Here is a 22,416-nt window from a genome sequence, read left to right on the forward strand (position 1 = left end):
AAACATTTTGTAATTTTAAAAATAAGGCCAGAGGGGGGGGGGGGGAGCCCCCCTCCCCCGTGGATCCGCGTCTGGGTATATATTGGTAATCATTAAATCTTGGCTGACTGGTAAGCCTACGTGGTTGCATGACTGAGGCAGATATATATATATATATATATATATACATATATATATATATATATATATATATATATACAGAAACTGGGACACCTTAGATTCTGTTCGTGCGGACAGTAAGGGAGGGGGGGGGGGGTTGTACGGGCGGGAAGACACAACCAGTTCGTGGCCTCTCCTTTAAAAACCTTAGTGACAGACTTTCCTTACATAGGTCCTAAATTGTGCCGCCCGGTAAGGTGACAACCTTCAGCTTATTCTTTTGGTTTCTTCTTCTCTCTTTATCTCCTTTTTGTCTTCTTCTTTTCTTTTCTGTTTGCTTGTCAGCAAATTAAGGAATGTTGTGTGTGCCCCCTTTTACAAACTCCTGGCTCTCCCTCTGCTTCAGGGTCTTGGCCAGCAATACTTTTTAATGAACGCTCACCAAGCACGTACTGAAAATAATAAAAGCAAAGCAAAAACGAGTAGGCCTAAATACAACCCCCCCCCCCCCCCCAAAAAAAAAAAAAAAAAAAAAAAGAAGAAGAAGAAGAAGAAGAAACAAACAAAATATTATTAAAGTTAGGTTTTTTTTCTTCATTATGGATGCAGTGGTAATCTAATAAGTTTTACATTTCCTATTTTTTCGAAATAAATTGGACTTTAATTTGACAAAGACATAAACAATGGGATTTCAAACAGAACCATCATGGTCGTGGAAGGTAACTGCCACTTCTGTCCTTTTATGTCTAACGCAAATGAAAAAAATTGAACTTTTAGAGGACTTAAAGAAAATTAAAGAAAATATAGTGTGAAAATGATCGTTGTTAGTATTGCATCCTCGAGGGGGGGGGGGGGGGGGGGGGGGGCTTGTCCCTTTTTTTAAAAGTCTTCCATGACTTCCATCTCCCATGCAGTCATCCCAAACATTCTCAATAGTCTATATGATAGCAGAGGCGGAGCTACAGGGGCACGGGGGCACGTGCTCCTCCCCCAATCGAAACAAAAGCAATAAAAAGCAACAACAAAAAAACGAGAATATAGAGCATGCGAAAAGCTAGAGAGCATGGGAAAGAGAAAATCGGAAAAAGACGAGAAAAGAAGACGCCTAGCATTTTATTTTCCAAGTTAGAACGGAGCCCTCACCCCCAGGGGCGTACGCAGGGGGGGGGGTTGGGGGTTCAAACCCCCCTTTTGTATTTTTATGGGTTTAACCCCCCCCCTTTGGATTTTTTTTAAATTTTTTTTTTATTATTTAAAAAAAAAATATGCCCACGGCTAACCTAAAAAAGGTGACCTTACCCCCCCCCCCCCCCCAACGAAGAAAAATGTCAAATTTTCTGAGCGACTTTTCGGCCGGCGCGATTTTAAATTTTTTTGGGAGCAAAATATTTTGGGCCCGATTTTAAACCCCCCCCCCCCCTTAAAAAAATCCTGCGTACGCCCCTGCCCACCCCCATTGTTTCAGGGCCGCCATCAATGGGTGGACTCATGTTATTCCACTCTATGATGTACAATACAATCACAGAAATGAAATGAAATGGTATCAGCGTTAAGTGATGAACAAATAAATAACATCCGTTGTCACATACCAAAATACTAGACGGAAATACTTTGACAATTTTTTTTTTTTGGAGTAACAATTATCAAACACATCTAGACTGGCTTTTAGCACATCATCTATTTCATATCATTCTGATGAAGAACCACATCCGTGTTCTTGACAACGCACCACTACTGCGTATCTTTTGAACATTCGTTAAGGACTCGTTTCAAAAGTGGATCTTCAAGTTTTTTCGGTAAGTATCACTTTGCTTGATATGAGGGCATTTGATTTCCCTTTCCCTGTACACTTTACCACGCATTACTATGTTTGGTTCTTTTTAGAATATTGCAATCACATGATTTTACATCCCCCGTGGATCCGCGCCTGTGTGCGTGGATGGGTGGGGGGGGGGGGGATCAGTTCCGGAGCTTTATAATGCCTCAAAACTAAAATAAATCTATGAAGCAGAAAATCACGGGGCAATATATGGAATAATATTGTCAAACTTGACCGGGATAGGGCAAACAACTTCGATTTTGAAATGCTGTTTTATGAACTAAGACTGGTTTAATCGGCGGCACAAAATTGTAAATATTGTTTTAAATAACGCAAATCGAAGTGAAAGAACGTAGATTGCAATGGGTTGATGGGTTGCTCGCCAAGGGTCAAACAAATAATATCAACAGGAAATTATATCACATTTATATTTAAAGGACACACATTTGCCAGGTTCAACTTATTGGATAGGAAATTAGGTCACCGTTTAGATCATTATTTTAACACCTAGGATCACCTACTGATGATGAAGGGTCTTGTTTACGTTTTAAAAGAATGCAATAAAATGTAAAATCTTAATCTTTTTTGTCTTAAATTTACTATTGCGGAGTGACAAATAACATGGGCTTAATTAAGGAAAAGGAAACCCATCCAAACAGGTTATAAATAATTTCATTTCATCATTGAAATCGTATTTGAAATACAAAGAAAAGTATAAAATACTTTGATAATGAAGAAGTAAAGAAAGTAATACAAAATGTTATAATGATCCTTTTAAGAAATTATGTTAATGTATGTAATTCATATATTTTGTTTTACTTGTTTTGTGAATAGTCTTTATATATATATATATATTGAAATTTATAAAGTCTCTCTGAAGAGGTACAGAGAAAAAAAAGATGAGGAAACGAATAAAAAAATAGCAGTAGTTCTAAATTGTATGTAAGTTTCATCATGTAACCCGTGTTCTAATCTATAATTCTATAAACGTAAGATTTGATGCCCCGAAATTTATAAATATATTTGTTGATGGTTTTCATTTGGAAGTAGAAACGTCATCGCAACAAAATGGAATCGTGGAAGAAAAATCAGAGGTCACTTTGGTTAACCATTATTTCAATGGTAAGAAGAAGTTAGATTTATTAATTACTTTCATTCATCTTTTCTTCTTGTTTTTTCTTGTTCTTGTTCTTGTTGTTCTTATTCTTTCAAATATTCACCTTCCCCATTTCCGAACTCTACACTTACACTTTAATGATCATATTCGTTTATTTCATATGTCATGATTTATTATTATTTTGCCCTTGGTCTAATCGTTAATTTGATCGAAAGGGCTAACTTGTCAAATTAAATGACAAATAGATAATATTGATGCATGAATGTAATAAGAAAACATGTGAATAGATACATTTATGAATAGATGATATAAATAAATACATAAATAAATAGATAAACAAATAAATGAATAAATACAAAATTAATAAGGAATCAAACATCTTCTCCAAGGTGATCGGAATGAGCTATGGTCAGACCGTAAACCTGACCGGTCCTGCATCCGTTGTCGAAGGGCGAGACGCTATCTTTACCTGCAACGTCACCGGGATTCTGTTCCCGACTTTCGTCTGGAACGACGTCTCCGTCACTCCGAGCCAACAGATCTTCGTCAACTTTGGGTCGTTCAGCGAGAAGCCCAAATACGACAACTTCAAGCTCTCGCAGTCGGGCAACTCCACCATCATGACCATCCGCGAAGCTGATTTTGAAGACGCAGGAAGCTTCGTCTGCGTTGCCTCTGGAGTCAATAGTGCGACTATCAAATTCACCATAGATGGTAATAGTACTTCTAATCAAGATTCGTTTATAATAGTCATGTTCTATTGCATTGTAATTCATGAATTAGGTGTGAGGTGGTTGGAAAAATGATTTTATTGATGATTGTTAAATGTTAAATGTTATGTTGAAATGTAATTATTTTGTCCGTATTTTACATATTTATGTATTTATGTACATGTATAGCACCTTTAAATGTCCGAAGGCAAACTTTATGTATTTTTTACATGACAATAAATTATCTTGAATCTTTAGATATATCATTGTGTCTTCCACCCACAGTCTTGAGCGCTCTATGAAAGTGCATACATATAAGCCAACATCCTACCACTCGTCTTTTATTCTACTCAATTAATAATAATAATAACGATATTAATACTATGAGATTCGTAAAGCGCCGAATCCAATTGAAATCGAATGCTCAAGGCTCTCTTGTGAAAAAAGAAAAGAAAAAGAGATCATATTAATACATCTGCATTATAAACAAAGGAACAGGATTAAGACAGAACATACATTAATGACAGAACAATATTATTTAAATGTCGGATTTACAGATGCGTTTTAAGATTTGTTACCACATTTCAACTGATCTGCTATTACGAATCTCTCGAGGGAGAGCATTTTACAACGAAAGGCCTCCATGAGCAAAAGTTTCTTTGCCGTTTCTATAGTATAGAGCTTAGAGAGAACAAGAAATCACTCTGTAAGAAGTAATATTAGAGTTCACTTTGATTTAAGTTGAATATACTCCAAAATGTTATAATGATCCACCCGAAAGTCAAAATTGAGAGTGGACCCCACTAAAGCTTTACAGGAACATGTAATAAAAAAGAGGAGGAGGTGGGGGAAGAAGAAAAGAGAAGAAGAAGAGAAGAAGAGGAGAAGAAGAGGGATGAAAAGAATAAAAAGAAAGAAAAAGAAGAAGAAGAAGAAGAAGAAGAAGAAGAAGAAGAAGAAAGAAAAAAAGAAGAAGAGGAAGAAGAAGAAGGAGGAGCAGACAAAAACTGATGCGTATTTTGTAATTAAAATGTATGCCTTCTAAAGAATGTAGGTGTTTCCCTTTTATGTTGGGCATCACTCATTTTGCTAATTTCTTTATTCTTCAACTTTCTAATCATTTTTCTTTCACCATGCATGCTTCTCCTCAACCTCATCATTTTATTGGACAATTATTAGAAGGTAAGACTTATTTTTTTTATTATTAAAAAATGTTTATCTGTTAATTGCGGACACAATATATTTGAGATTGAAAATGGATATTTTGTGGTTTATTCCCGCTTGATTAAAAGAAAAACACTGAAACACAATCCCCGGTCATATATGTCTTCATAATTATTATTTTTGCCAATCCATTTCCTTGTTATTCTTTGTTCTTTGCAACATAATATTGGGTCGCTTGAATGCCTCTTGAATCCTAAATACCATTTTAGCGTAAACAACTTTTTAAAATCAGGGTTTATGAATTTCGCGCTAAAGAGAACTGGGAGTTCCGGTAAAGATGAAAAGTAAATTGTGAGCTGATTCTCATTCTTTATATGTCAGTTTGGAAGAAAAAAAAACGGTAGAAAAATCTTATGAAAAGCGTGTTCTTCAAATAATAATAATAATAATAATAATAATGCAATGTTTATAAAGCGCATAATAAACTGCAGTTTCTCTAAATGCCCTTTTCATTAACTAAAGGGAAACTAGAATCAATTAAAACGTTTAAACAAACGTCAGCCTAAATTATTTGCCCGCTCAAGTACCAATTTCTGCGTGGAGTGCTATTCTCTCTAAATTATATCTTTCTTTTTTAAATCAATATTAAGAAGGTTTTCATCATGATCATGATCCCAATGCCTCATCATTGTAAACACTGATGCCAATGTACGAGCGAGGCCTTCTAGGGAGGTTTTTTTTTATTTTTTATAAAAATGTAATCAAATGATCAATAGTCAATCTCCTCTTTAAGTCTTTCGAACTGATGGGATGGAAACACGGAAATGCTTTACAATTACAATACTTACTCGATTGTTTTCCGAAGCGTATCTATTACCTGATTGTAGCGAGAACACAGAAGGTATTCTGATTGGTCACAAACATCCGGAAAAGGACACCACTGCAGACGTACGTGGCGTATCAAAGACTTCTCTATACGGGAGGGGGGGGGGGGGGGGGGGGGGGGGGGAAGAGGGAGGGAGAGGGAGGGGAGGGAGGGAGGGAGGGAGGGAGGGAGGGGTGTGTGTGTGGGGGTGGGGGCATTGACAGCTCTGCGTATTCTACTATGTTGACACGTTATGAATACATTGCAGACTGTTTTTTCTTATTTTGGAGTTGAGTGGGGTCCGGGAGTGGGGTACGCTGATATATCATTGAATATGCTTATAGGATTTGTATTTTTATGTTATAGCTTTTGTTTCTGGTTTTATTGATAAAGGTGCCTCCAACATTAGAATTCAATTTGTGCATCAATTGACTTTATCTCTCTCTTTTTATCTAGTGATCATGTTTATTTACTCATTTTCTAGATTCACCATGGTTTGGCCATCCTCGAAGTTTTATCGTCATAGCGGCTCTCGCCATTCTTCTGGTAGCTTCAATAATCATTAACATCTCACAATATATCAAATAAAATGATTATTAATTCTAAGGGTACAGGTCTAATTGTCCGGATGTTAATTTGCTGGTGTGGTGTTCCGTCATAATTCTCTTGGATAGTTTGACCCTCGCAATTTTTCTTATAGCTTCTGTAATCATTAACATCTTACAATACATGACATAACATGATTATCAGTAACAAGGGTATAGGTCTAATTCTTCGGTTGTTGTTTGTCCTGGGGTGTTTTTTGTCTTAATTTCTTTGGTAGTTTGACACTCGTAATTTTTCTGGTAGCTTCTGTAATCATTTACATATCAACATATATGAAATGTCCAAAATTATAAAGTTGTTTATAAGAGTTGGCATACTCACTTATCCGATGGTAATTGTCCTAAGTATCATCGTCCGGATGTGTATTCCTTTTTAAAGGAAATTTGTCCAAAGTTAGGGGAGTGGGGTCCAAGGGGTAGTTGTCGTAGCATCAATTTTCCAAGATGACAGAGATAAGTATGAGGTCTAAATGACTGATTAATTTTGTGTAACAAGTGGACATTTCCTTCTCAATTGTTCTATCATACCACAACAAAATATTTAGATCAGGTATTCAGCCGTGCATGGTTTGATTCTCTTATACATGAATATTGATAATGGAATGAAATAGGAGAATGTGGCTTACTTAATTTAGCCGTCAAATAAACATTCTTCTGAACTTGTGATAATACTCGGCAGCAAATGAAGTTATCAAAATATGGCGTTGGGGGCTTGGGGCTATTATTATATTAGTGATATTTTTGTCGACTGGTAGATGTATTTTAGTTCGTGTTTGGGTACATTTTTCATGAGGATTTGCTTTCGAAATTTCCTTTTGGTTGGAGGTTTATTGTCATGAGGGATACATGTACTACCCTGGGATAGTTGCATCCAGGGCCGAATGTAGGCACCCGGGTTTGTATAAAATCAAAACTTCAAATAAATGATTTGCTGTACTAGGCCCTACGCAGTTGTACGATAGCTTTGGACAGACTGCAATATGGATGCAAATCAATAAAAGGGTATTGGTGTATGAACTGAATTGTCATAATCGAGAAATTTGATATGATTTTTTTATTTATAACAATAATGTGCTTTTTATCCACTTAGACTACATCAGCTGTTCAGCATGGGACTGTAATACTATTTAGTGAAATATGTTTCTCAGTTGTATGTAGAAATTGTTTTCAGTTGTCACAGATAAAATGGATCTCTGGTTTTAAGTGACGACCATGGTTAGAATTGTGTAGAAAAACATAATCAAGTTTATATAGGCCTAATATGATTTTGTATGTTTAATGCCTATTGATGCCGTAAGTGTTATTCCTAATTATTTAAGGCAAGTTCGAGTCGACATAGCTTTTTCATCAAGGAACATATCAATAAATCAATGGTTACTGATATTTCGTTGTCATCTCCATAACTGTTCAACAGTTATAGTAGAAAAATTGTATAGAAGATTTTCTTTTTCTTTGCTGCTAAATTTAAGAGTAATTTATGTCGATTATGTTTAATGAAATTAAAGTGTCCACTTATCTCTTTTCCTTATGATGCTTGGATATAAAACCAAATAATTTACCAGTTTGATTCCGTATAATTAAAATGTGTACCAACGATAATTTTTTTTTAATCTCTACTACTCTGTCTTAAGCATTGTTTATATTTAAGCCTGGTGATTATATTCATGATAAGGTTATCACATTGTTGTGTCTAATGATTTTGAGCCTTTGAAAATAAAATGTAAGGAAATTGCACTTTTGTTTTTAATTGTGTTCTGCTGTGTTTCCAAGACCCCAGCTACACAGAACGCAGATGACAAGAGTACAAACAGGAAATGTATATCCATGTATATCCACCAGCAATGGTACGTGGTATCATGGATATATCTCCACGATGGTATCGTAACATATATTACAGTTTTAGAAAAAAAAAGGGGGGGGGGGAGGGGGGAGTAGAAGAAAAAAAAAGCGGTCATTAATTAAATACAAATAGCGCGGATGTGGAAATAAAATTGAAATATTTTTAACCCTGATTATATTTAATCGAATATTCATAGAGCAAGAGACAGAGAGGGGGAAAGTACAGAACATGAGAAGTCGAGAGGGGAGATGGAGAGGGGAAGAAAAGAGAGAGAGAGAGTGGGAGAGAGAGGGGGAAGAGAGAGAGGGGAAGAGAGCGGGTGAGAGCGAGAGAGAGAGAAAGAGAGGGAAAGAGAGAGGGAGAGAATGAGAGGGAGAGAGAGAGACGGGGAGAGAGAGAGAGGGAGAGAGAGAGAGAGAGCGAGAGAGAGAGAGAAAGAGAGGGAGAGAAAGAGAGGGAGAGAGAGAGAGAGGGGGAAGAGAGAGAGGGGGAGAGAGAGAGAGAGAGGGAGAGAGAGAGAGAGAGGGAGAGAGAGAGAGAGAGAGAGAGAAAGAGAGGAAGAGAAAGTGAGGGAGAGAGAGAGCGAGAGAGAGAGAGAGAGAGAGTGAGAGAGAGGGGGAGGGGGAGGGAGAAGAGAGAGAGAGAGAGAGAGAGGGGGGGGAGAAAAATGAGAGAGAAAGCGGGAGAGAGAGAGAAAGAGAGAGAGAGCGAGAGAGAGAGAGAGAGAGAGAGAGGGGGGGGGGGGGGGGGAGGGGGAGGGAGGTGACACTATATAGGTTTGTTATATTTCAGGAAGAGCCCCCTTCATCGTAGCAAGACAATTACCCTCTGGACAATTACCTCCCTCAAAACGAAGTAGGTAATATACACTCCTTTATGTCACATTAACGCCCCTCCCCTCAGGAAAAGAAAGGTATTATGGAGGCATTGTATGAAAGAATGCAATTCCTTTGTGAGCATGTGCTGAGCTGGGGGAAGTGACATATAATACCACTTTCTCTTATTAGCGCACTAATGATTGACAGATGACGTCACAAGATGAATGAATCTGGAGCAATTTTGTAGGGTGGAGCTTAGCAGGTCTGAGAAAATTATTTTAAGAAATATTCAAAAATCTATGAAATATATTTATATGTTTGAATAACAAAATATGAGTTGTATGCAGCTCTGAACATCAATAGGAATCAACTTATATTTGGATGTCACCCGACCATTAAGGGTGGATCCCGTCTATGCCCCTGTCTGCATTTCCATGGTAATGTCTAGTTGTCGTGGTAAAACAAAATAATGCAGATGATGACGGGATAAAAAGATGACACACTCCGAGTGTCTTAATCTAATAACAACAATCTCAATTTCGTTTTTAAATTGATTTATTTAATTGGAAGACATATGAAATAAGATCCTTTGTGTAAACAGCCAAGAGAGATATATTCAAGTACGTTTTCCTGATCAACACTCAAAGAATGAATAGTTCCTATTGAGATTCCATTATGGATGTTTGGTTATGAAGACAGTAGTAAAATATACCCTTCATAGTTTGTCAAGGTGATACTTCTTTTAATAATAGTAATTGGTCTTTAAAGGGCCACTCTAACCAAAACGGGCTAAAAATGAAAAAAAAAGACATGTAGAATAATTTTTGACGGAGATTCCGAACATGACAATGATTTTTCTTAGAAATCATCAATAACTCTGACATCTAGCTTAAAAAATGATGAGTCAGAACGCTCAGAGAAAGCCAGTTTCGGAGCTGTATTGCGCAACTGTTTATTACGTCACTGCAGGCGCCTCTTCTGTGAAAAGGAGGGTGATTTAGGCACTAATATGTCTTTAAAAAGGCAAACTATGATATTAATTGGAACAAAAAAGACATGTATCCGAAAAATAACATGTACTTGATATTCCCGGTACCTTTCTGGCAATTACGTCATTTCTAATGTAAGATCCTTAGTTGTAGGTCAAATCGAACATGCCCGCAATGACGTCAAATGCATCATCAAGGTCACGTGACCGTGTTACCTTTTTTTCGAGGGGCGTAGCCCAGCAAGCGTGAGAACTGTGAAAAATGGATGGTTATAATTTGTTTTGTCAATTTAGAGATTTTCTGAAAAATCAGAGACTTGAATAATAATAAGTAGAGGTGTATTCCTGTTTTGAAAGGCTATGTTGTTTGGGTTAGAGTAGCCCTTTAAAGGGGAAACTACATTTAATAGTAGGGCCTGTAATTAATGCTCTCCGATCCTGCGGCCACTGACAAGTATTGTTCCCCCGGCATTGCCAGGTATCCATTTCGTACAGCTGGGACGAGAGGGACAACATAATTATAGGCATTTTTTCTCTCCAAGAATGTGAGGACCAAGCAAGGCTTGAACCTGGGATCTTTCGTATGACAGCCAAGAGGCAACACCGATGTAATGCGGTAAGGTATGTAATCCCGTAGGATTTTTTTTGCAAAAGTTGATTTTTGTTGTTGTTGTTGCTGTTTTGGCTTCAAAAAGGTCCAAATTGACCGAAAATGATGGGGTTCAAATTTTCAGACCCCTCCTTAATTTCCTGGGGGGGGGGGGGGTTCCTTATCGGGCCTCAAAATGGCTTATATAACGCGCAATAGGGAAATTTGGTATCTTCGAGAAAATTTGAACCCCATCAATTTCTGATAGCATGGACCACAAGAATACAAAAATGCAAAAAAAGAAAGAAAAAAAAAAATCAACTTTGGCACAAAAATCATACGGGAGCTGTTTCAGTGACATACCGTACCACACTAATGTATTGTGCTCCCACCTACTCTAATGAATAATGTAATGGAGGGAGGGGGGGGGGGTACAAAACAAGAAAGAAGTTGGCTGGTAGGGAAAGGTAGAGATAGACGAGGGAAATGGATTAATATATCATTGTAGTTCATTGTAGTTCATTAAAATAATCTGTAAAGGGTAAATAAAACAGGCACGCCATAAAAGTGTGGACTAACTTAGTACACGCTACCGGAATACCACCTTATGTGATTAGACAAATACCTTGCACAAACATATACACATTAATTTTCTCCACTCACGTTAGTTAGCGGTTATTTAAAACAAAAAAACATTTTCAAAAAGTTTGATTGCGGATGGCCTGCATGAGCAACGGACTCCTAACAATATGAACTGCTTGCTTTTCTCATTTTATTGCTTGCTATGTTAGTTTATTAATTGATTGTTTTCCGATGTCACCAGTCTATTTCCGCTATTAAACTCGTGTATTTAATATAAAAAGACAAGAGCAAAGTGGTCTCGAGTGAGTTAGATATATGACTTTTGTAAATATTGTTTATAAAGATGTCAAGTAGTCTCTACGTATTTTTGTTTTATTATCAAAGTTATTACTGACTGAAAGAAAAAAATCTTACGCCCTTGATTAATAATCTATTGATAAATCCAATACAACATCTACCGCTAAATTTAAAAATGTGACACGAACTTAGTTTTGAAAAAATATCATTTCCAGATGCTATACAATGAGCAAAATTTTGTTTAATACCAGTTGTAAGTTTTTAAATATTTAAGTGTGTCAAATGTTTCTTTTCACAATCACCACTTTAGAGACCTCAAGAACAAACAGGAATTAATATATACCACAGTATGAATGTCCAGCCTCTTAAATATTCTTGAGTTTCAAGCTTATGGGATGAGTCGAATGAAAAAACAAAGGAAAACAAAATCGTTAAAATTTACTTGATACTGCCGCCCCGAGTACAATTATTTTGGAAAGAACTTAGGGTACTTAAAATAATTACTACTCGGAGTATTAATATCAAATAAATCCTAATTATTTCCTGGTCTAACTTCAAGTATGAACCTGTTTTCCTGACTGAAAACTATAAAAACATCATCATTGTATCGGAAAGATATGAATTGAAGATGTAAAGTGAAGTGAGTAATTAATACAGATACCGCTTTTCAAAGTACATGTACTTATTAGGGGCGGATGCTAAGAAGAAATGTTATATTTGTTATCCCTGAATAGAGGTGAACTTGTGTACATTAAGATTTCATAAAAATGACTTCTCGCTGACCCATTTCAAGTGACATTCAATTTTTTAATCAACATTTGTTTCCAATGTCATTGCATATTTAAAGATAAACTGAGTTGAAGCTGAACATTGGGAGAAGAGGGGAATAAAACGTACAAAGTATATGAGACAAAGCTTATGGTAACTTTGAATTTTTAAAAGTTACGATAGCGTTTTATTTGGAGCTCCCGTCATAATTCGAAATGTGTTCGTCATATGTGACGTCATTTTTCGATTGCTTTTCTGTTCATTGCGTACTAAACTTCTCACAATCATTTTCCTACTTTTGTATTCAAAGGAGCGAGAAACCTCCTACAACATACCTCGAATCATATATTTTTTATGTCATTCCCTGAAATTATAATTTGTTCAACGCTGCAAGTTAAGAATGAAAAATTCCGATACTTTTAGTATTGCATCGTATTGGTTTGTTTATTGAGATTAAACAAAAAACAATCATCGAACATGCAGCTAAGAGCTAAAATTGCTCAATTTACAGAGTAAAAGGTACATGGCATGAAAGTACATTGATGATACATTTAAAGATATTGAAAACTTAACATGTTTTGTGTATACATTAACGTGCGATATACAAGTTTCATTGTTAATATAAAATTGCCATTTGTTTTGAGTAAAACAGAGATTTTAGTAATTTGAGTACAAAACGAAAGAAAACACGAAAGAATGACTTTTGGATGATGATCCTGCACGATGTATCTTCCCATGATGAAATGATATGACATTAAAAACAAGAGAGAGAGACAAACTGTAGTACCAAATAATGCCTTGTAATTAATCACACATAATATCAATTTGTAACCAATGTGAAATATACATGATTTTTATTTTATTTTTCGATCGAAATGTTTGTCCTACCATAAATAAAGTCGTATAAAAAGTAAATGTTGTATGAATGTGTCTTAAGTTGATTCACCACCTTTCTCTATTTGATTCTAATAAATTGAATAATTTTGACATAACACTCAGGATTATATACCATCGTTTCTACATAAATCAATTAAATTCTGCATTTCACAAATAAAAAAGAGAGAATTACATTAATTAGAAAGAAAAAACAAAGAAAACAAAATAAAAAAAGAAGAAAGAAAAAAAGAAGAAGAAAGAAAGAAGAAGAAAGAAAGAAAGAAAGAAGACAGCAAAAAAAAACAAAAAAAAGACAGAAAGAAATATACATAGTAAGGAAAAATATTATTGTAAAAGTCTGGTTACTTTCGTGCAGAAAATGATACATGTCTGTACTTGAAAAGTTGCTATTGCTTCCGACGTACTCCTGATAGTGTCACAGTTTGAAATTCAGATAGCTACGTGCACACACACGTGCATCGTCATGCATTCAAACGATTCATATGAATATTGGAATATATAGGAGTTATATACTGCTTTGAAATCATGAATGGTAATGTATTGTATTTTATCATTGATAAATATTAATATTCTTGTCTTAAAACATATAAAAGGTTACACATAATATACCAAATAGCTTAAAAACAGGCATTTAAAAGCAAAGTTTATCACTAATCTAATTACATCATGAAAACCTCAACAAATGGCACATATTTTAAACATATTGTGTAGCATCCATAATAAATTCGTATAACATCATTCTTTACATTCATTAGACATGCATCGTGATAGAAATGTATAGATAGTCCATTATGTTAGCAAAGACAGAGAGAAAGAGAGATTAGAGAGAGAGAGAGAGAGAGAGAGAGGGGGGAGGGGGTGTGTGTGTGTGAGTGTGTGTGTGAGAGAGAATTAGATGAGAGAGGGAGAGGGAGAGATAGAGAGAGAGAGCATGGGGGAGGGAAAGAGGGGAAGCGAGAGAGATGAGAGGGAGAGAGAGAGGTGTGTGTGTGTGTATGAGAGAGAATTAGATGAGAGAGGGAGAGAGAGAGAGAGGGAGAGGGATAGAGGGGAAGCGAGATAGATGAGAGGGAGAGAGAGGGAGAAATAGACGGAGAGAGAGAGAAAAAAAGAGGGAGAGAAAGAGATGAGAGGGAGAGAGAGAGAGAGAGAGATTGAGAGCAGGGGGAGAGAAAGGGAGGGAGAGAGAGATTATTATGAAATTGGAACTTGTAGTTTGTAAAAGAATATTACAAGGTTATCATTTTTATTATGCTTTATGGTGGAAACGTTTTGTTGCTCTCTTATAGTCTTTCTCGACAGAAACAATCTCCGACGTTTACACAGACAAAATATGTTGTTGCTGCATTGATCATTAGACATCTTAAAGGTCACATTAAGAAAAAAATGGCGGCCTATTTAAAAACGGCCCAAAAAACGAAAGACGGCAAAGTTCTGTAATCTGTTATTTAAGATTTATGAGCGTTCCTGTGATAACTGAAAAGGGTAATCAAACAAAAGATAATAATAGCAATGCAGAATCCTTATTTAGTACTAACCTTTAATAAGATGGTTCTAAAATACAATTAATTATGTAATCTATTTCGTGTACCATTGAGCGATGTTTATGATGATAGATAGGAGCATGACGATCGTAATGACTATTATGATACCCAGGAACGAAGCCATCGGCAATCCTTTAATAAAAAATATAAATAAGTTTGTTTATAGAAAGTCTTTGAACGTTTTCCAAAAGTTTACAATATCAATGATGTCTGTATTTCTAATTTTGTTGATGATGATGATGTAGTAGTAGTAGAAGTAGTAGTAGTAGTAGTAACAGTAGTAGCAGCAGCAGTAGTAGTAGCACTGTAGTAGCAGTATGAGTAGGTCAATATATTAGGTAATAGATTAATAAACTAATTAATTGAGTACTTAAAGTTAGACCGATGAGGCAAGATATTCGTAATTATAACAACCTTTTCCAGCCTTCTTTCAATGATCTTAGTGGCTTAATAGCGTAGTCGGACTTTTCGAATGATACAACTTTGTTTATATGTATCGGGCTATATAGTTGATATGACAAAACAAAATAATTGTTACATGATATCTAGGATTATCAAGGAAACCTTTAACAACAATTTTAAAAACATTTACAATAAATCTTAAGAAAAGGCGGATTTAGGAATTTGAAAGACTTGAAGTACTTATCTATAAATCGTACTTAGAATCCGAGGGTATTGTGAAATCATTTCCTCTTGATTTCAGTGGAAGAGTTTAAAGTAAACATACCAATTGACCACTGCCTTCAGGAAAAGTTTGATCTAAAAATATGGACAATGATTTCTTTGTACATCCAATGCAATCTAATTTACAGAGTATTTTATGAAACGCCTTTTCCTTGCAGTTACAAAGCGCTTCACAACCCCCCCCCCCCCGATAATTACATGTAGTAAAGAGTAGGCCTACCGAAGTGCTAAAAATGTCATATTTGCTCGTCGTCCAGGTGTAACTGGTTCTAAACAACAGAGCCTGTGCTTGAGGTTCACCGCGAGCAACGGGCTGGAACAGGGCAAATTCAGTGTCTGGGACTGTTTAGCGCAAGTTTGTTTGGAACCAGCAACCTTGACAACTTGACCAGTATGACGTCCTACTTCGCTACTTTATTAGGGCAAATTAACCAATGATTAAATAATTCAAGAGACCTGGTTAATTGATCGAATAAAACATTAAACGATTTATATTTTCTGCAAACATTCATTACACGATCGCAACGACTTTCAAGAAACCAAGCTAGGACAGTAATATATTTGTAAAGCGCTTAGAGACATTTGTATTAAGCGCTTTATAAAAGCTAAATATTATTATTGTTATTATTATTATTAATTTCACTAGCCATGCATCAATTCCGAAATATGCAAATATGAAAATGATAATGATACATTTCCCCCAAAACAATTCCTTTACAGCTAAGCAGTACGATCAGTTTCATTGAAATTGTCCTTGCCGAGAATTTATTTCTCGAAAGACTTTGCGATCGTGTTTGAGGAAGTAAGGAAAGAAAAAGAGATGACGACATACCGTCCATAAAATCCATAATCTCATCCAAGAAATCTCCAGCTGATGGATGAAAAGGAAGAAGACGTAAAAGGCTTTATGTGAATGTTTCTAAAGAGATATATGGCGCAATATGAATACTATTAAAGGGACTTTGTAACAATGTACACATGAGAGAAAACGGTGCTATGGTAGTGACTTTAATACTAGATGTACAATTAAAGATAATCTGAAAGTTTGAGTGAAAACAGACCATTATTAACGATACAAATTGGGAAAAACTGATCTAATCGATACCTTAATTCTCCCAACTATATTATTACGATTTAATTACATTTTAGGTACATGTAAATCGTCACAAAGTAATGAATCGGCTCTACATACCATTCTAGACATTTAAGTGTTGACAGATTATTTTAAAAGCCTGTCTTTTGTCTTATTTTGATGGAAAAACGGTTGCGAGAATTTACTGTTAATCACTGTTAGAGGGTGTTGCACAGTGACGCCATCTTAGAAAACCATTAATATCTTTGTGATTTGAGAATTTTTTCAGGATATTTTGCATGTTAGAGGGTTAGTAAATTAAAAGGAAGATAATAAGTAACATTTCATACAAAAATTACGCAATTTTGTAATCAATCTTCAACAATTTTACCGAGTCACTTTAATATTCATCACAGAGATGTGGGGAAATGTGATTTGGTTTAGTGGTAATGTCCATGGTACGGTCAGCTCCCTGTCTTCGCCTACAAACTGACTCATATCAGCGGATCTGGGTTCGAGACTGAGCCACGTCTTTCGAAGGGCGAAGTTAAAGTTCGGTCCCCAGAAGTAAATAATTATATATAATTGATTCACGTCTGTTAAAACCCAAGTTACACACATACACACGCACTCGCACACAAACACACACACGCACACAAACACACGCACAAACACGCACAAACACGCATCACCATCATCATCATCACTATAAATTGCGGAAAAAGCTTATCACTATTATCCTTGGCATTCATTTTATTTGTCTTAATTTGTTTCTACCTTCTAACAATTCGTTATCAGAAAAGGAATAAATAAATGAATGAAAAAATAAATATGAAGGAATGAAGTATTAAATATATGCATTAATAGATAAATAAAAAGAATAACGGTAGGGAGATATATCATTTTAAAGATTGACATTAACTCACCAGGTTCACACGCACATACACGCACTCACGCATCACCATCATCATTGAAAAGGAATTAATAAATGAATGAATATATAATGAAGTATTAAATATATGCATTAATAGATAAATAAATAGAATAACAGTAAGGGAGATATATCATTGTAAAGATGACATAAACTCACCAGGTTCATAGGTTATCGCATCCGTAGCGTTTCCAAACACATTTCCCGCCATACACGTAAATTCCACAACCACGTTGGGTAAGGAGACACTGACAGTATTCTCCCCTTGTGTAGATTCATGTATGAGTACGCCATTGGAAAAGATGTAATAGTTCGTGATGGCCGGACACGGTTGACCTTTTGAGGCATCAAGGTCACATGACACGGTTAGGCTTGAGTCCGCGATGATGAAGGTGGTCATGATGTTATCAGGGGAAGGGGGTTCTGAATACAACAATGAAAGAGGTATAATCACGGGGGTCAATGACCTTTGACCTCTAATAAAAAAAATCTCCCTAACCCCCATCCCTCCTTCCTCTTTTTTTGGTAGTTGTCCATACCCATACCTACCCAAATCAGTTGAAATTAGCTTCTTTTAAATTATTTCACAGATTGGCTCAATATATCGCTAATTTAGGGTTACTAAATATTCACTTTTTCACTTTTGGTCCGTAACAAGTTCGCAAAGACCATCAAAATCAACTTAGGACAATTTCAATAGCCTTTTCATATTCTCTTGAAATGGGCACACATTAGGCCTTACATAATCCTGACATGTATGTTTGAAAAGATGATATGGCATTCAATAAATCAATGATTAATTATTAATTAAAAAAACAGCAATATAATAGGGTATTGATATAGCCCTTGATTTGGTTTCTTGAGAGTCTTCGCGATCGTAATCGGTATGAACGACCATTGTTTTAAATATTTGTAACAACAAAGACGACGATGACAACAACATCACATACAAAACACTTTACAAGGCCTACTAATGGAACAACAAAATATAGCTTAGTTATGTCATGTCTATACCGAGTATTTCTTCGAATGAGAATGAATTTAAAATCTCACAAGCCTCAATAATTAATTCTCCGAATTGATGTTTTTTATCATATCAGTGCATATCAGTGGGCGGATCGGTGAATAAGACTGAGGATTAGCAAAATTGCAGAAATTAGAAATACTGCAATTAATTGAATTCTGCCGAAGGTGAGATTCATTTCCTACCAAAACCCTTCTTCAAATGATAATAGCTTACCCGTCAATGCCGTTCGAAAAACAATTAAAAAATGATAACTAAAAATTACATTTAACTAACCATGGAAATTCAGTTGGATTGACTTCTGCCAGTTGAGTTCAGAAACCTCATGACCGTTGACTTGGCATGTCAACATCTGGTTGTAGTTCTCCTTGTTTGCAGGGAAGGTGAACACGCTTCTTTTGTCCCACAGGGTGTGATGGGAAACATCGGGGTCCGTTTCCACTATGCCTAAAGTCTGGGTGATATTTCCTAAGGTCCAGGTTACGTTTTCCTCTGGTCTAGCGCCGATAGCCTCGCAAGCTGCTTGGTACACAATTGTATTGTTGATCGTCGTAGTAATCACCGCCAGCGACACATTTGATTTCACTGTGGTAGATTTTAAAAATCCACAGCAGACAAAACCGAGAAATTAATCAAAAAGTAAATTAACGAGGTGCCATATAAATAGTGATAATGATGATTATGATTGTGATTTATTTATTTATTTATTTATTAGTCTTTTTTTAGTAGGGTGGCTCCATCACTAGTTAAATACTGTGATAACACATCTAATACTAACTTACCCACTTGACCAGGACACCTTCAGATGTTTTCATACCTTGAACAACAAGATCAATCTTGACACTGATGAGCCCTAATACACTACATCCTCCTTATCTCCTTTCCTCCTACATTAGTAGCAATGGTAGGTATTCGAACCCCGAACTATGTACTTCATTGCCTAACCACTAGACCACGACACATCCATATTTTTTCCTTATGCCACGGTCACAAAGATTAGTACGAACGATAATCTCGTACGAATCTCCCTGTTTTTTTCATTGTGTTCCCGAATTTCCATTGTCTGAAAATCGTTCGCACGGCGTTCGTAGCAGTTCGTAAGGGCATTTGTGACCGAGGACTTACCTTCCACTTTGAGATCAATCGTGTCGCTATCGAGACCCGCCGCACTACAGCTGTAGGATCCATCATCTTCAAATGCTGCTCCCTGTATAGTCAGGTTGGAGGAAACGGCATCGGAGGACACTTTAAAGTTGCTGTGTTTGGCTTCCCGACTGAAAAGTTCGGCCCGAGGAAGACGATCGTAGCTCCGTCGCGCCACAGGATGGTGGGTGAGCTTAAACCTGATGTGGTACAGATGAAGACCGCATCATCCCCTTGTTGCACCCCAGATGGCCCAACAAGGTTCACAGATTGACCGTTGGTGATTCCCACCATCTGTGGCAATGGAAATTGGTCATAAAATACTTAAACGCGGCTCTTCATTTTGAGGGGGTTTTGGGGGTCATCTGGGCTTCGGAGTTCTTGCATTTATTATTTTATTTATTTATTTATTTATTTATTTATTTATTTATTAATTAATTAATTAATTAATTAATTAATTAATTAATTAATTTATTTATTTCTTATCTGTTGTCAGGGAAGCCCATTCACCAATAAGTAGCGGTCTTCCATGGGGCCCTGAATAAACAACATGAACATATTTATATCAAAAAGCATGACGTTTATACAGAACAGTTAAACATTTATAAAGCTATGGCACAGCAATAATAGACGTGGCAAAAATGACACTCGTTTGCCAAATAAAAATATATCATTAACTTTCTTTATGCACCCTTTACAATGAAGACTCTTTTATTTTTTTTTCGGAGGGAGGGGGGGGGGGGGGTTAATAAATTAAGAATAAATCTAAACTACAACCCTTCTGACGACCCTTGCGTCAATTTTTTTTCACACCAAACGTATTCTTGCCTTCCGACAGTAGACATACAATAAACTAACCATATTTCCCTAAATCTTTTATAAAAAATAAAAAAACTGAACTATAAGCCAATGGTAAACCTTTGATAAAATAAAGTCCGGGACACTACAATTGCCACAGGAGCAAATTTCTGATTATGTGAAGAATTTTTTGTGTGGATACTTCAAGTACATCCTCAATGCAATGTGCTAAAGGAGTTGGAAAGGTGTACACTTTGCCTGAATAAGTTTGATGAGCGCATAATTGTTACCATTCTCACTCGTACTATTATATTGTTCTTGCTATTAACAACATTTGCCTGTGTTCAACCGTTGCTATATATTGTTGCTAATAATAACGATATGAATAGGTTTGAATTAAATATATTGTTGCTAACAATAAGGATATGAATAGACAAACATCAAATATATATTTACAAATAATAATGATATAATAAAACTACTAACAGTCTACGACTTACCACGGTTAGCGCTTTTAACCATTTGCTGGTTTCTGTTAGCGGTCGCGGATTCATCGTATGAGTAAGATCAAGATAAAACTACGAACAGTATACGACTTACCACGGTTAGCGCTATCAACCATCTGCTTGTTTCTATTATCGGTCGCGGATTCATCGTAGGAGTAAGATCAAGATAAAACTACGAATAGTCTAGGACTTACCACGGTTAGCGCTATCAACCATCTGCTTGTTTCTATTATCGGTCACGGATTCATCGTAAGAGTGAGGTCAAGATAAAACTACGAATAGTCTAGGACTTACCACGGTTAGCGCTATCAACCATCTGCTGATTCGTCGTAGGAGTAAGATTAAGATAAAACTACGAACAGTCTACGACTTACCACGGTTAGCGCTATCAACCATCTGCTTGTTTCTGTTAGCGGTCGCGGATTCATCGTAAGAGTAAGATCAAGATAAAACTACGAACAGTCTACGACTTACCACGGTTAGCGCTATCAACCATCTGCTTGTTTCTATTATCGGTCGCGGATTCATCGTAGGAGTAAGATCAAGATAAAACTACGAATAGTCTAGGAATTACCACGGTTAGCGCTATCAACCATCTGCTTGTTTCTATTATCGGTCACGGATTCATCGTAAGAGTGAGGTCAAGATAAAACTACGAATAGTCTAGGACTTACCACGGTTAGCGCTATCAACCATCTGCTGATTCGTCGTAGGAGTAAGATTAAGATAAAACTACGAACAGTCTACGACTTACCACGGTTAGCGCTATCAACCATCTGCTTGTTTCTGTTAGCGGTCGCGGATTCATCGTAAGAGTAAGATCAAGATAAAACTACGAACAGTCTACGACTTACCACGGTTAGCGATATCAACCATCTGCTTGTTTCCGTTAGCGGTCGCGAATTCATCGTAGGAGTAAGATCAAGATAAAACTAAGAACAGCCTACGACTTACCACGGTTAGCGCTATCAACCATCTGCTTGTTTCTGTTAGCGGTCGCGGATTCATCGTAGGAGTAAGGTCAAGATAAAACTAAGAACAGTCTACGACTTACCACGGTTAGCGCTATCAACCATCTGCTTGTTTCTCGCGGATTCATCGTCAAGCTGTTGACAGTCATGTAGGATTCCTACAAGAAAAATAGAACATGGAATCATTTTTTGACGTTTTTGGGGAAAGTGATTAAAGTTCGGATACGTCACCGGCCTGTGGATCACAAGGTCCGCGGCTCAAGTCCCGCCACGACACTAATGTGATTTGGCAAGACGTTGATCTACATTTGCCACTCTCCACTCAGGTGTTAAATTGGTACCCGGTAGGATGCGAAAGTTAATGTGGTTGTTAAATGAAGACTGGCTGGAATGCTCCACAGGGAGTGGAAAATGTGCATACATTGTGTTGCGGTTAGGCCTGAATCCGATGACCTGGTTAATAATAAGTGCTGCGCCTAGAAACAAAGTGTTAGATGCATATTAAAATAATGTGAGCTATTATTTTTTATTATTATAATGATTATTAGCATGAAAAGAGAAAACATATCCAAGACTTGAAGCGTC

At 36.4% G+C, this 22,416-nt stretch overlaps 1 protein-coding gene and 1 long non-coding RNA gene across 4 annotated transcripts; one reads left to right on the forward strand and one right to left on the reverse strand.

The window, feature by feature from the left end:
• Positions 1–1,732: 1,732 nt before the first annotated feature.
• On the forward strand, positions 1,733–7,975 carry LOC105438000. 2 transcript variants are annotated; one of them, XM_011665263.2, is made up of 5 exons: positions 1,733–1,895; positions 2,966–3,040; positions 3,425–3,749; positions 4,925–4,927; positions 6,259–7,975. In XM_011665263.2, the coding sequence occupies exons 2-5, from the start codon at positions 2,987–2,989 to the stop codon at positions 6,360–6,362; spliced, it is 486 nt and encodes a 161-aa protein (XP_011663565.1). In that variant the 5' UTR covers positions 1,733–1,895; positions 2,966–2,986; the 3' UTR covers positions 6,363–7,975. The 2 variants fall into 2 exon arrangements, with proteins under 2 accessions (XP_011663565.1, XP_011663564.1); XM_011665262.2 differs by having other exon boundaries at positions 1,734–1,895; positions 2,969–3,040.
• A 10,720-nt stretch (positions 7,976–18,695) lies between these two features.
• LOC100892946 lies at positions 18,696–21,984 on the reverse strand. 2 transcript variants are annotated; one of them, XR_004062914.1, is made up of 3 exons: positions 21,915–21,984; positions 19,539–19,850; positions 18,696–18,998 (listed from the first exon to the last, which is right to left on the reverse strand). It is a non-coding gene; the product is annotated as an uncharacterized LOC100892946 (long non-coding RNA). The 2 variants fall into 2 exon arrangements; XR_004062913.1 differs by lacking the exon at positions 21,915–21,984 and adding an exon at positions 20,955–21,011.
• Positions 21,985–22,416: the final 432 nt, after the last annotated feature.

This window comes from Strongylocentrotus purpuratus, unplaced genomic scaffold (genome assembly GCF_000002235.5).
Source record: "Strongylocentrotus purpuratus isolate Spur 01 unplaced genomic scaffold, Spur_5.0 spur5_scaffold_1, whole genome shotgun sequence".
NCBI classification, from domain to species: domain Eukaryota; kingdom Metazoa; phylum Echinodermata; class Echinoidea; order Camarodonta; family Strongylocentrotidae; genus Strongylocentrotus; species Strongylocentrotus purpuratus.

Excerpts from the sequence above, each read along its gene's own strand:
- LOC105438000 (XM_011665263.2), top strand. The coding sequence starts at position 2,987 with ATGGAATCGTGGAAGAAAAATCAGAGGTCACTTTGGTTAACCATTATT. Across the intron at positions 3,041-3,424 it reads GGTTAACCATTATTTCAATG|GTGATCGGAATGAGCTATGG; the intron begins GTAAGAAGAAGT and ends ATCTTCTCCAAG.